Source organism: Pogona vitticeps, chromosome 2, assembly GCF_051106095.1.
Source record: "Pogona vitticeps strain Pit_001003342236 chromosome 2, PviZW2.1, whole genome shotgun sequence".
Lineage (NCBI taxonomy): Eukaryota > Metazoa > Chordata > Lepidosauria > Squamata > Agamidae > Pogona > Pogona vitticeps.
The window spans coordinates 178,322,688-178,336,841 of NC_135784.1; the positions used below are offsets into that span (position 1 = coordinate 178,322,688).

The 14,154-nt window shown below is 44.3% G+C and overlaps 1 protein-coding gene across 1 annotated transcript in view; it reads right to left on the bottom strand.

Moving 5' to 3' along the window:
• Positions 1–9,313: 9,313 nt before the first annotated feature.
• Positions 9,314–14,154, bottom strand: part of SLC6A8 (solute carrier family 6 member 8) — a 41,219-nt gene continuing 36,378 nt past the window's right edge. Inside the window, exons 11-13 of the mRNA XM_020793078.3 lie at positions 13,453–13,553; positions 11,620–11,790; positions 9,314–10,343 (exon numbers count right to left, since the gene is read on the bottom strand). Of these exons, the coding sequence (XP_020648737.3) occupies positions 10,200–10,343; positions 11,620–11,790; positions 13,453–13,553 (416 nt within the window). The 3' untranslated portion in view covers positions 9,314–10,199. The remainder of the gene's footprint in view (positions 10,344–11,619; positions 11,791–13,452; positions 13,554–14,154) is intronic.

A 14,154-nucleotide genomic window follows, 5' to 3' on the forward strand; every position in this document is an offset into this window, starting at 1 on the left:
TGTGGTGGTGGTAACTCTTTTATTTCCCGTTGGTCTGGAGTTCTGCCTCTCCTCAAGCTACCACTAACTGGCGTGAGGGAATGGGAGACAAATCAGTGCAGTCCGGCCTGGTCTGACTGGCAAGGCAGCCGGCTTTGCAGGTCATGCACAGGCAGCAGATTCTTAGCGATGTATGGCGGCATTCGTGGTAAAACGTTGATGTATCAGTGTTTGTCATAACAGCCTTCACAGTTACTCTGTGAAGTCTAAAAATGCAGGCAGCGGTGTCGATCCATATTAACCAACCAGTACTAGCCATATTTATCTCTGTAGGAACAGATCTTTTGTAAATCTAATGAGTCTTAGTTGTTCTTTCAAAATCAAGCCACTGCCAAATACTTTTCATTAACAATAGGCTGAAACCAATTTAATATTGCTGAGGAAATCACACACACCCTTGCTCCAAGCTGCTGTGAGAATTAACAGCTAGCTTCCAAGGAAATAGATGGATGACATTAGATGTCATTGTCCCTGCTAATCCCAGTGTCCAGTGTTTTGACCTCTGGCTCCAGAATACCCTTGGTTATTTACTTCCTTGATGTTGTAATATTTGTACTCTCAAGGATGAGGAAAGGTGTTTGTGAATGTTTTCTTCTTCATGTGCCAAAATTGCTTGGCTGGCTTTAGGTACCTCACACCCTGTGTAGGGTGCCTGGAGGATTTGCTGCTCCACGCCCTCAGGAAGTGAAATATCATGTGCTGACATTGTCTATCACTTATGTACCATTTCCCCTCAAAGGCTAAGAGCAGTAGGATCAGGAAAGTGGGGTGCATACAGTACAAGGAATTTTCTCCTTCTCCTCACCCCCATGGAAACTTCTAACCTTGGACAAAGGTGAGCGTGGCAGCCATTGCAGCTCTGACCACATCGAGGGTTATTATATTTATTGATTTTATTTTGTTTTGAAAGAGAAACAACAAGCACTGGCCCTCAGAAGAGGGCAACGGCAAAGTTGATATCACGGAAGGATATGCTAATTTGGAGTTTCTAGCGATTTATTTTCTCTTTCATCAGCCATGATTCCCACCCACCCAACTATTTCTCTTTCTCTCACATAATGTATATAGAAATCTCCTGTATCTACTATATGTGGGACAGGAAGCTACAGCTAGAACTGGATATGGAACAACCAATTGGTTCAAAATTGGGAAAGCAGTACGACAAGGCTGTATATTGTCTCCTTGTGTATTTAACTTTTATGCAGAACCCATCATGCAAAAGGCTGGACTAAATGAATCCCAAGCCAGAATTAAGATTACAGTACTGGAAGAAATATCAACAACCTCAGATATACAGATGATACTGTGATGGCAGAAAGTGAGGAGGAATTAAAGAACTTCTTAATGAGGGTGAAAGAGGAGAGCGCCAAAAATGGTCTGAAGCTCAACATCAAAAAACTAAGATCATGGCCACTGGTCCCATCACCTCCTGGCAAATAGAAGGGGAAGATATGAAGGTAGTGACAGATTTTACTTTCCTGAGCTTCGTGATCACTGCAGATGGTGACAGCAGCCACGAAATTTTAAAACGCCTGCTTCTTGGAGGAAAATGATGACAAACGTAGACAGCCTCTTAAAAAGCAGAGACATCACCTTGCCGACAAAGGTGCACATAGTCAAAGCTATGGTTTCCCTGTAGTGATGTACGGAAGTGAGAGCTGGACCATAAAGAAAGCTGACTGCCGAAGAATTGATGCTTTTGAATTGTGGTGCTGGAGGAGGCTCTTGAGAGTCCCCTGGACTGCAAGGAGATCAAACCTATCTGTTCTGAAGGAAATCAACCCTGATTGTTCACTGGAAGGACAGATCCTGAAACTGAGGCTCCAATAGTTTGGCCATCTCATGAGAAGAGAAGACTCCCTGGAAAAGATGCTGATGTTAGGAAAATGTGAAGGCAAGGGGAAAAGGGGACGACAGAGGACGAGATGGCTGGACAGTGTCATCAAAGCTAACCACATGAATTTGACCTAACTCCGGGAGGCAGTGCTCTGGTCCATGGGGTCACGAAGAGTCGGACACAACTCAATGACTGGAAAAGACCCTGATGTTGGGAAAGTGTGAGAAGGGGATGACAGAGGACGAGATGGTTGGACAGTGTCACCGAAGCGACCAACATGAATTTGACCCAACTCCAAGAGGCAGTGGGAGGGCGTAGGATGCTGTGGTCTATGGGGTCACAAAGAGTCAGACACAACGACTAAACAACAACATATATTCTCTTTCTATATACACATGAGAGAGAAAGAGAAACAGTTGGGTAAGTGGGAATCATGGCTGATTAAAGAGGTAATAAATTGGTGCTTATTTTTTTTGGATCCACACCAGTGGAAAAAAATGTGATCTGGGAGCACATTGCCTAATGCAGTTTCTACCAATTTATTTCCTCTAACGTACCGTATTTGAAGTTTCTACCGATTTATTTCCTCTTTCATCAGCCATGATTCCTACCCACCCAACTGTTTCTCTTTCTCTCTCTGACCTATTCAACCCACAAAAATTCCAAAATACAATGAAGTCTTCTTGGTCAATGTATGGCTCAGAAACCAATCGGTCCTTACAAACATTCTTTTGCTCCTCAGGAATTGTGTCAGGAATAAGGACAGATGGGTACGAAAAGCCCTGCAAGTCCCAACAGCCACAGAGGCTCCAGCCGCTGACATGTCAATCCACGTGTTTTTATAAATCCTTTTATTCCAAAAGAACTGTGGGCTGTTTCCTCACCACAGTTTACAGTTTTTAATACATTAATAAAGCAGAAATAAGTACTATTCTTTACCAGCCCTGGTTCTGGCGCAATAAATTTCCTTGAGTATTTCTAAGTTCTAGTAATGCATGTTTGTGTGTGTGATTTTATCTGTCTAATTTTGTCAAGTTTTTTTTTACATAAATCTGTTGTGCTGTCATTCCCCCATGCAGATGCATTGGGCCACTTCCTCCATAGGCTGAACAGCTACAAACCAGAACTTGCCCAAGACCTTTTCTTACCTCAGGCTAAGAACAGGATAGCATGCTTCCTACCCCACATACAAAACCTAGTTTGACTAAGGAGCTGAACCCTTTTCTTCAGCGCCGGTGAAGAGAAAACTCCCTCTGCCAAACCTAAGGCAGTGGGACAGCTTGGAAAGAGGCATGCAAGGCTGGCCATGGCGCACACACCACTCGGTCTTCCAGCGCCTTGCTCCTGCTCCCCACCTGCCACTCGAGACCTGTCTTACTCTACCAGCTTTCCATGGTTTTTCCATTTTAGGTATCCCCCCCCCCCCCATGTGATAGTACAACTTTTAAAGCCTGTTGTGGCTACTCACTCATGGGGTTAAATTGCAGAGAGTTGATGCCAAAGGTGACAAGAGTGTTATCTGGAAAATAAAAGAAACATGAAGAAAGGGAGAAGTGGCCCATTCATGCCTATCCCCATGTGTAACATTTTAGGTATTTGACATCATAATATCTTGGAGAAGAGTATTCCAGTATCCCCCCTGGACTTCTTAAAGCGGCCACTCCTGTTTGGAGGTATGCTGCAATCTTTTGTTGCCTTTCGTCCTAACAATTACTAGAAACCAACTGGAGTGGGTTGTTGATGGCTGTTGGCTGTCAGACTGCCGCTCCCATCATCCTTTCTCATGACTTGTGCTGGCTTAAGAGCTAACAAGGACTGCACTCCAATGACTACAAGCTGCCCATCCTTGGTTCAGATGGAAGTTGTGAAGCCTTTTCAGTGCCAATTTAGGTCATTGTTGGTTGCTTTACCTCTTGATGCTCGCTCCCTCTCAGTGGGCTGTCCTGATTTTGATAAGCTTGCAGTCACTTCAGCTCGTTCCCCTCTCCTGGCCCTGGCACAGCGGACAGCTCTTCACTTAAAATTGCAGGGAAGGGAGGATCGGTTTTCATGCTGAACGTTTGCCTGGCATGCTGCTATTAAAGCTAAGTGATCATGAATTTTTTTTTAAGGGTTGGGGGAAGAGATCCAGTAGCCATTGTAGATCTTAGTGGGTCAGAGGCAGCTTTGAACTATTTGACCCATGGCTTCTGGCTGGCTGTGATCCTTCCCCCTCTTTTGTACCTGGTTTCACAGTCCCTGTGAGCTGCCAATCTTTTTTTTTTCTTTTTTCTTTTTTTGGCATGTTGGTGAGAAACTGAGGCGCCAGCAGGGACAGAAGGTTGGCTCCTGCAGTTTGCTGTAGTCCAGGCTTGGAACTTACTCTCTAGTTTCACAGAGCAATGGAGGAAAACTTCTCTAAACTACTATAAGACTCTCAGCTCTGAGAAATCGCCTTAGAAATCAAAGTGGCCTTAGCCGATGAACAGGGAATAAAGCATGTTGGGGGGAACGTTTGGCAGTCAAAATGTCTGACCAGATACAGCTTTCATCAGCCCCCTCCAGAATGGCCAAAGGTGAGAAACTGGAGCCTTGTTGTCTCAAAATGTCTGGACAGTTATAAGATTTCACCCCCCCCCCAATCTAATCCCATGGGTCGCTTACTATGCCTTTGTGCAACCACAACGTCTGTTATTATTCTACTATAAAATCTAATATTTGGTGGGCCTTGCAAGTTAGTGGTTCAAGTATCTGAAGAGCCCAGTAAGTTTCTACAGTATGTGGCCCACTAAAAACTACTGGTTGGACAATAAATGTACCTCTGATCTGCTTGGGTTTTACACTGCCAGTTGATTTTTTTCCCCAGGCTTTGCGCCTTGCCCTGTCTGTTTGCATTGCTCCCAAAAGGACAAGATTGTCCCAGTAGTGATGCTGCCTGAGGCAGGGCAGGAAATGCCCTTCTTTCCTGTCACTCAAGTCAAAAGTGCATAGTAGCTGAAGCCAAGTGGTTGGTTTATTTGTCCCTCCCCAGTGCACAAGCTTCTTGTAATTGCATTTACAGCTAGGTATCTCATTCCCAAACAGAGAAAGAGGCTAGAATGGGTGCAAATAGATTTTTTCCCCAGCCTGTCAACCTCTCAACTTGTCTCTGGTGACAAGTCCCATAATCTAATGCTAGCATGGCTAAAGATGACGAGAATTATGGTCCAACACACCTGATGAGTCTTGAGCTGGGAAGCCTGGTTTAAAGGTTAGAAGAGGGAGGAAGTGGGCCCTGAACCAAACCTCTGGACACCCCATTTGAGAGTCATTCTAGCTTATCATGTTGGAGACCCTGAAACATATATATACATACATACATACACACACATTAATACAATTGCTGCGACTGTGTAAAACCTGAGGCACTGAATCTCAGATTCTACACAGTTGCAACCTTTGTATTAACTGGCAGATTTCATTTTCGTCCTTGAAGAATGTTGACCATTTGGGGGGTATGCATGCACGTAAAAAATTCTGTTCGTAACCCACAAGGCATCTGGTGGTGGGTTAGGAACAGAATTTCCCTCCCTCCCTCCCCTCGTCTCCTCTCCCCTTTCAGCTCCAGCGATCTTCAATAAACAAAGACACATTCAGCTGAATGGAAGGTCAGGGTGGCTCCTTTTATTGCTATGTTCCATGATAAAAGTTAGCACAATGAAATAAAAACAAGGATCACATACAGTATAGAACCTGCAGGGGTCAGGATTTGAGGGGGTGGGTGTGTGAAGGGGAGGGGTTGAGACCGACAACACTTGGCATTGAAACAACACTGATGAATTTTAAAGCTGAAACCCTGGAAGACGGCATCTAGGTTCTTCTCCCACGGCGCTGGCAATGCAGGCGTGAGTGAGTGAGTGTGCGTGTGCACGAGAAAATGAATTTGTATTCCCAATGGAAACCTGGTCCTGAAGAGATGAAACTTCTGATAATCACTTGCACCTCCACTGTTGGGGTGTGTGTGTGTGTGTGTGTGAGAGAGAGACTTGGCACTTCCATACAAAGCGACAGTAGATAATATGAAACCCCCCAGTTTCTAAATCTGATTCCTAGGGAAATAATGGCCCTGTTTCTCATAAGAAGTGGCACAGGCTGGAATTCTGTTTATAGAGCATAGTGACCTTACATTCAGACCTAATATTTAGGATGGCTTGCAGTCTGGCAGATTTTGAAGTAAGACATCCCACCTCAGCATGGGCTACTGGCTACCTATGCTAACAAAACGTCACTAGCACCATCTTGACTTGTTTCCTCAAGACATTCAAGAGGTGGACACACTGGGCTTCTTTGCCACACTGCCTTGTCGCAAGCCTGCAGATTGGTAGGGACAGAACCAAGACCCAAAGCCTTCCCATTGAATGTGACAAAAAAAAAGCAGGGATCCTTGGCAGAAGCCCTCAGCTTTCCTCTCCAATCATTCCATGAGCAAGGCAGTTAAAACCATCTCTTCAGGGGTTTGTTTGGTCTGGGAGAATTTGGAAACTGATGACCTTGTTTCTGGCCATCTATGCCAGTGGCTAATGGCCTTTGGAATTTGAAGCAAAAAACTGGTGGAATTTCAGCTCTTCATCAGCCTGATGTCTAAGGACTTAAATCTGCTTGATCAAAAGGTTTGTTGTTGTTGTTGTGTTGCTTGCAGTGAAGCAACTTGGGCTCAGGAAGCAGGCAGAACAGGCAAGGCTACGTAAGAAGGAGAGAGAGAAAAAAATCGAGCAGTCCAAGAGCCATTATAGAGGGTGTGTGTGTGTTTGGCAAATAATATAGCGCCTAAGCTACATGAGAAGCTCAGTCCTAAAAAAAAAAATCAGGACAAGCCTACAATACAATTACTTCTCCAGCTGGGAAAGAGGTTACTCCCCCATCCCCCTTTTAAAAAGGCAATAGAAACAGGGTGGGAGAGGATGACCAGGAACAATTTACTACAGCAAAAAAGCCATAGTCAGTCTTAGCTACGGTCCAGTCAGGCTCTGACCCATCCAATCAAGAATTAGATTCAAGAAACAAAACTGCATCGGACAAATAACGTAATCATCTCTGTATGTTGCTCAACTGGTTGTATGAAAGGTCCTTAAAAATAGTGAAGCAATGACATAAAAATACAGTCAAGTGTGTGCATAATGGTCAAAGGTGGCCTGTTGAACCTGGGCTGCCATGAGCATGAGAAGCAGCAGTGTTGCAAATTTAATTATGAGTTGCTGCGGCAGATTTGAATTCTGGGATCTGAAAACAGGATACATCTTTTGGTTTTGATGTTCTACCATAATAGGAAATGGTAGAGACAAATATTAAAATATGGCCTTTCATTCTGACTGAGTCACAGAACTGGTGCTTACAAGATAATAAACATCTCAAAAAGGCACCCATCTTGAGATTTTAGTAATACACAAAAATAATTTTACAGGATCAGTCAAAAGGCAGATGATGGATCAACTAAGAATTCCATATTCCTCTGAAGTTTAACCAATGGACATACTCATGGAGGAGGAAGAGGGCCAGAATGGAAAATGTACCACATGAACCCCCCAAAATGGGGGCTAAAAGACATGACAATAAGAGTTCAAATGGGACAAATTCACAACCTATTTAGTGCCAGAAATAGCATATGACTTGCCCATGGGCATGTCTTGCTTAGGATTTGCATATGGTTGCATTTTCTGTCACGAATACAGCAAAATGAAAACACAGATGGGATAATCAAATCCAATGAAGTGCAGGCATGTTGTGTGCCACAGCCTACCCAAAAGTATATCCTAACAGGAAGCTGGACCTACCAACCAATTCATTCGGCCCAGGGCCTCGTTTGTAACAGAAGCCCATCCAGATACTTTTGAGCCAAGTTAGGGGTTTCTTTCTTGGACTACACGGCCCAGAATCTTCCATCCATGAAACCATGGCTGGCAGATTTCTGACCGCTGTAGTCCAAAACACCTAATTTTCCAGGCTCTGCCTTTGACAGGCTTGCAAGCTGGTTATACAGAACACAGCCTTCCCTCTTCGCTCTCCAGCACCTATTTGGAAGTATATTGTATCTGAGCAGAGAGGCTCTATTTAGTTTTTTTTTGTAAATGAAGGTTAAGTTCTGTCATGCCTGAAGTGGCTCTCTGATAAATGCCTATTCTGTGAAGCAGCGAGAAACACATTAAAGCACTGAAAGGGTAGACAGAAGCAGCTACATGCAGCAGAGGATGGAACAAACCACACAAATGGCAAGTGTGGACACACAATTTAGCTGAACTTTCCCCCCCCGCCTCCCACCACCAATCCTGCCCACTTTTCCTCCACCATTGCTACTTGCTGTACATATAGGATTCCCAACCCCCTCCCTCACCCCTACAATTCTAAATATCCTAGTCCTTTGTATCATGAGGTTGGCTTGTTATATTATTTAATCTCAAATATGTGTGTATCTATCTAGCTATATATATATATATATCTATTTATCTTTACAAAACAAATATAGAATATTTATAACATTTGCCACAAAATAAAATTCTCTGATTTTTTCCATTCCATCACCAATATTTTTCTTTGTATAGACTACAGAAATATTAAGAAAATCTGATTTTTCTCTTTCCTGCTTGGGCTTCCTTTAAAAATAGAGAAGCAGGAAGCTTTCCACACACTCAACATTCTGTTTGCTTGTAATATGTGAGTGCGTAAATACACGCACATATACACATACACACTCTCACTTAGAAAATGTGCAAATTAAATGCCTAGCAAGTATTTTCTACAGGGGGGGCAGTTAAGTACAGAGGGAGACAACAGCTCAATGGGGAAGGGGGGGCAATGACCCTGGACCCCAACTTTGATCAGTCCTTTCTGACATAGCTGGTAGTGAGGGACAATGGGATTTGTGATCCAACTTCTGCAGGGCCAGAGGTTCCCCAGCCCTGAGGGAGAAATGGGCAATTACCTCTCACACGTGCATAAGTGCATCCAGGATATAATCATGGCTGGGGATGAGTGAGACACCTGGGTTCTCTCGGGTGGGTGCTTCCAGGCAAGACTTTCACTGTGCAATCGCCTTGCCTCATTCACGGACACTGAAGTGGAGTTCAGATGATACCACCGTTTATTTGCAACCTCCCTATGTGTTCATCTTTCCCCCCCCCCCAACACGTTAAATCTGTTGGGGTGGGGGGAAATGCTGGAACAGTTGTACAATGCCTTCTGCTTGCACATACGTACTAGGAGCTCTCTCCCTCCTCCCCTCTCTCCGAGATCAGCCTAACTCCACTAAGGGGACCATCCCAGTTTTGTCTTTTCTCTCCTCTGACCTACTCCAGAAGACAAGGCCCAGAAACAACAGGTAACAAAGGGACGCTGTAGGTATACAACCATTGTACAAACTGAATTTCCTGAGAGATTTGAGGGGCTGTGGTAAAAAGGAAACATTTTTACACCCTGGAACAGAGGTTCCGGGAACACTGCGATTTATTGATTCAGTGGAACCAGCAAAGGGAACAGTTTAATCCAGCTGCCTGTCAACAACAGGAGAGGACAGGATATGCTCACAAGGGTCCTCTTCTCCCTTTTTTCCTTCCCACTGTCCCACTGCCTTTCGTCTTCTCAGAGAACTGAGAAGGGGATGACCCTTTTGTTTGCCAGGCTTAGTTCTGGCTCCTTTGAACTCATCTCCCACCTTAGCACAACAGAGAAGGAGCTAAGACTCTCGAACTGTGAACTCCAGCTCCCCATTCAACAACACCCAGGTGTCCTTGTTCCCAGCACTCGCTTTAGCCCTCCTTGCTGCCCTCATGCAGGTGTCCCATTTCTAGCCCACTGAGATCCTAGAGAGCAGGAACATGCCTGGAAATTTTGGATCCCAAAACTATAACCCATTCAGTGGGAGGGAAGTTTCCCCCCCCCCCATTTGTTTGGCTAAATATATATATATTTATGTATATATATATATAGAGAGAGAGAAATTTAAAATACTTTATATTTAAAAATAACTTTTTTCTTTTTAAAAAATGTAAATCTAAGGCTCTCTTTCACCCCGCTTTCCCTCCCACCACCCCTATGGCCTTTAGACCTCCACCCTCCCCTCGGACATCCGAGGAGGTGGCCATCCTTTTCCTCAGCCAGGCTTAATTCTGGCTCCTAAGAGGTAAAGGTGGAAACTGGATAAAGAACCAATAATACCTTTCCCTATATACAGGCAGCACCGCCCCCACCCCCAGTTCAACCCATGGCAAGTGAAGTGCATCCCTTCCCCTCATCCCAATGGGCAGCCAAGAGTTGACTGGCACAGAGAAATGATGCCTCTTGTCATTGGGGGGGTATGGCAGCTGAGTGCTGGTCACATGACGCTTTCCAAGATGACAACTTTGGCGCTCCCATCAGAGACTGGGGTCAAGGTGGTCAGAACACCAACGTCAGATTCAGGCACCTTGTATTCCAGATGGTGCAACCCCCAGATCGGCTGGGTGAGGTGGTGCCAGCGCTGTGGAAGAGACCGATACAAATATTTTACAATCATAAATCTACTTAAACTCGACATATGTGTACATACACATATATAATATGTTCTGTGCATGTGTAGTATGTTCTGTGAATTTATTCCATGTTCATTTTTTTTGCAGTTTTACATACTCAGCATACTACTCATACATGCTGTTTACATACCACTCTCATACACATTTGCACACACAACAGATAGGAAAAAATGAAAACAACAACAACAACAACCAACCAACCACTTTTGGAGATGTTGGAATATTAACAGACATTCCATGGTATGTGAGTAGGCAGGGTCAGGACTTATTTCAGTAAACTCAGACTACCCAAGCTGTCACAGTAAATAGCTTTAGAACTTACAAACACTACAGCCTGTGTTTACCTGAAACGAGGGTGGGTTTGGGTTTTTTTCCCAGGTTTTCTAACTTGCTGCATTCTTTGGCATACCACTAAGTTGTCCGTGCTTTAGTTTAATGCTTAAATCTGTTTTTGGGTCCTTAAAAAAAACCCTACAATATTAAAATCTGCACTTAACGACTTAGAAAATAGGCTGATGGTGAAGAGGTGTTTGCCAAGTGAAATGCCCTTGACAAGGGGCATTGGGGGAGTTGTAAGCCACAAAGTAACTTTTCCAAGCCCTCAGGGCACTGTGAAAAGTAATAATGCCATTGGCCTGAACAAGCTGCTATTCTCACTTACTGTACATAAGAAGAGTAGAGCAATTCAGGTGCCATGACCGTTGGTTCTTACTTGACATTAGCAGTTGGGTCATTTGAACAGATTGTTCTAGTATCCTGTTTGGCTGCTGCTCATCTGTGGTCAGCAGAGACGGTAATGCATAACATCACATGCAGGATTTTGGTACATGCTTGCCATTCTGATGGACAGAGTCATCCCAGTATATACAGTGACTGGGTGTGTGGGTGAGTATCACAGCAGTTGTTCTCAAGCTCCGGGACTCTAGAGGCTTTCAACTTCAATTCCCAATATCCTTGCCCATCAGTTAGGACTTTTGGGAACTGAAGTCCAAAACGTCTGGCAGGACAAAGGCTGACAACTGCTATGTTAGGCTACTGCATATGCAAAAGCTATTTCTTGTTGTCTCATTCTGGAGATGGAACAGGACGTCATTCCTGAATCTGCCTCTCTCTCTCTCTCTCTCTCTCTCTTTCTCTCTCTCTCTCTCTCTCACACACACACACACACACACAGAGAGAATTCCAACCATTTTATATGTTGGTGATTTGGGGAACCACCCTCACCTCAGCCAGCGTTCCCTTGGCACGGATGAGTTTGTAGAGGGCAGTCAGGGGGACACACAGCATGGAGGACAGTGCAAAGCCCCAGCCGATGGCTTCTCCCCACCAGGGGTAGATATAACTGTTGTTGTAGATCAATGGCTTGTAGTAGGCAACATTGAAAAGAAAGATGCCCTGGAAATGGGTTATGGATAAGTCAAGAATGAGAAAGCTGTTGTCAGTCAGAAAACCCTTTATTCCCAGTTTCCATCCAAAGGGAGGTAGTCAGGCTTTCTCACACCAAATCCTCAGACCTCTGTGCATCAGATACAGAGGATCTCACCTTCATGTGATTATGAACTTCTAAATCCTTTCTGGGATATTAGACTTTTTTTTTTACATTTTGACAACGCTCTGATGAATGGTCCTTTTTCTACGGAGCATCCAAGTTGTTTACTAGAGAGCCCACACGACAAGTGCAGCCATCATGGATCACATGGGGTGACACCCTCAACCACACACACAAGCATCCAAAATGGCAGCATTGCCAACAAAGGCTTTCTAGGGAAAGCTTGTAAGGTCCCAGCATCTTTCTTTTGTGGGGGAATACAGCTGGTTCCTGCCATCGCATCACATTCCAGAATTATTCCCCTGTCTGCACAAACACTTGTACAGCTCTAGGCCCTGTGTTCAACAGGCTGTCCCCGTGATCAGTAGAGCACAACCAGATACTACCTCTCATCCTACTAGTTTAATAGCACACCCTCATCACACCTGGTCTGTGAGGAAGCAGCACCTTTTGGGACCCGACAACAATAATCACCAATAATAGCATCTAGTGGGGGGAGGGAAGGAGGAAACTTCTGGGAACAGGTGGGGAGGAAGGCAAAAGAGGACACAGTAGAGGCTGAGAGGCTACAACATTCTGCGGAAAAAAACCCACAGAACTCCATTTTGCTCAGAAGCCAGCTTGCAGTTTAATATTCTGCTACCTGTACTGCCAATTATATTATTCCAGGTCAGAAGAGGAGAGAAGTAGTCATATTTTGTCCCACACTGGATTCAAGGGTGGCTCACAGCTGGTGACAGCTCTAAAATTTCAGAGAAGCACTGAGGGTCTCCTCTTGCATTAGTCACCAGCAAACTATAATTGGTTCTCCCATAAAGGGAGAGGAGGCAGCCCAATAAATAAACAGGTTACTTACCTGTAATGGTAATTCTTTGAGTGGTCATCCCTGAATTCACACATATTGGTGCTTCTGGACTGCTTGGCCACACTACCATATGTGTGATCCATGGAGACCACAAAGAACTTGGTACTACATTAACAGTAACAGAAACTGAGACAGACAAGACAGCTTTCTCTCTCTCTCTCTCCAGTCCACAGAGCCAACCTGAGATCTTTTAATGACTGAGGCAGGAAAACCAAAATGGTGTATTCTCCATTCTCGCTAGCAAAAATTCTGGGGAAAACAAAGCCACACAAGCTTCTTCATTATTGAACAAGACTTGTGCAAGACCATGTTAATTCCTGTTCATATCAGTGAGTATTCTTCAGGAGAATTTCCTCATGGGATTATGAGTCATATTAAATACTGGGAAGAGAGTGAGCTGTCATTTTGGATTTTATGCCCGAGGCAACACAATATCTAATACCGGCTCTAGAATAAGTGATTATTCGGATTTTGTGGGGGTGGTGAATGTTCTACACCTTTTAGCTGAACTTTTATTTACAGGAGCTACCCAAGAGGCTAAATCCACCCCCAAAAATAATGTCAACTCCATACATTCTGGACTAAAACCCAGAGTGGTCTTTTTATCCACAGTCTGCACTACCCTCCCATCCTGCAGGATTACCAGACAGACGAGGGGAGTCAGAAACATCCAGCACCACTTCATCCACGGGAAGGGCCGGTAACCGATCATACAGGCAATGTCATCCATGAAGCGGTCAGCACCTGGAGGTACAGGAGACGGCATTGCACAGATAAGAATAAGAAAAAGGCACTGGTGGACGAAGCCAAAGACCTCTTGATTCAGAGCTATAGGAGAGTGAGACTCACAGGGCCAAAGCACCAGAGCCTTTTCATTAACAAGGATAACTATGTCATCTGTTCCTACACCCTCCAAAAATTCCTGCACCCTCTGAATTTAGCAGCAAACCACACATTAATGGGTGGTGGCAGGATGGATGAGGGGGTATATCGTATTTGTGGTTATCCCAGTTGTAATTCAAAATATTTTGGAGTGCCTTGGTCTTGAATGGGCAACTAGAATCCATCAGATTTACAGAAGACCTGATCTCAATAGAGATGAAAACAGCTAATATTGCACTTACGGTGTGGATCAATGCAACTACCTCCATTTCTGGACTCTCCTTGTGGGTGGGCTGGATATGGAAATTGTCACAGTGAGCACCTACTCTTTAATATTTTTTACTGGATCTAGTGCACCATCCTATTTTCCACAGTGGCCCACAAGTGCTGCTCATAAGCACACTCTTTCTGCAAGAAAAGGTAAATGTGTTTCCTCCTTCCCAAAACTTGGAAAGGTTACTTT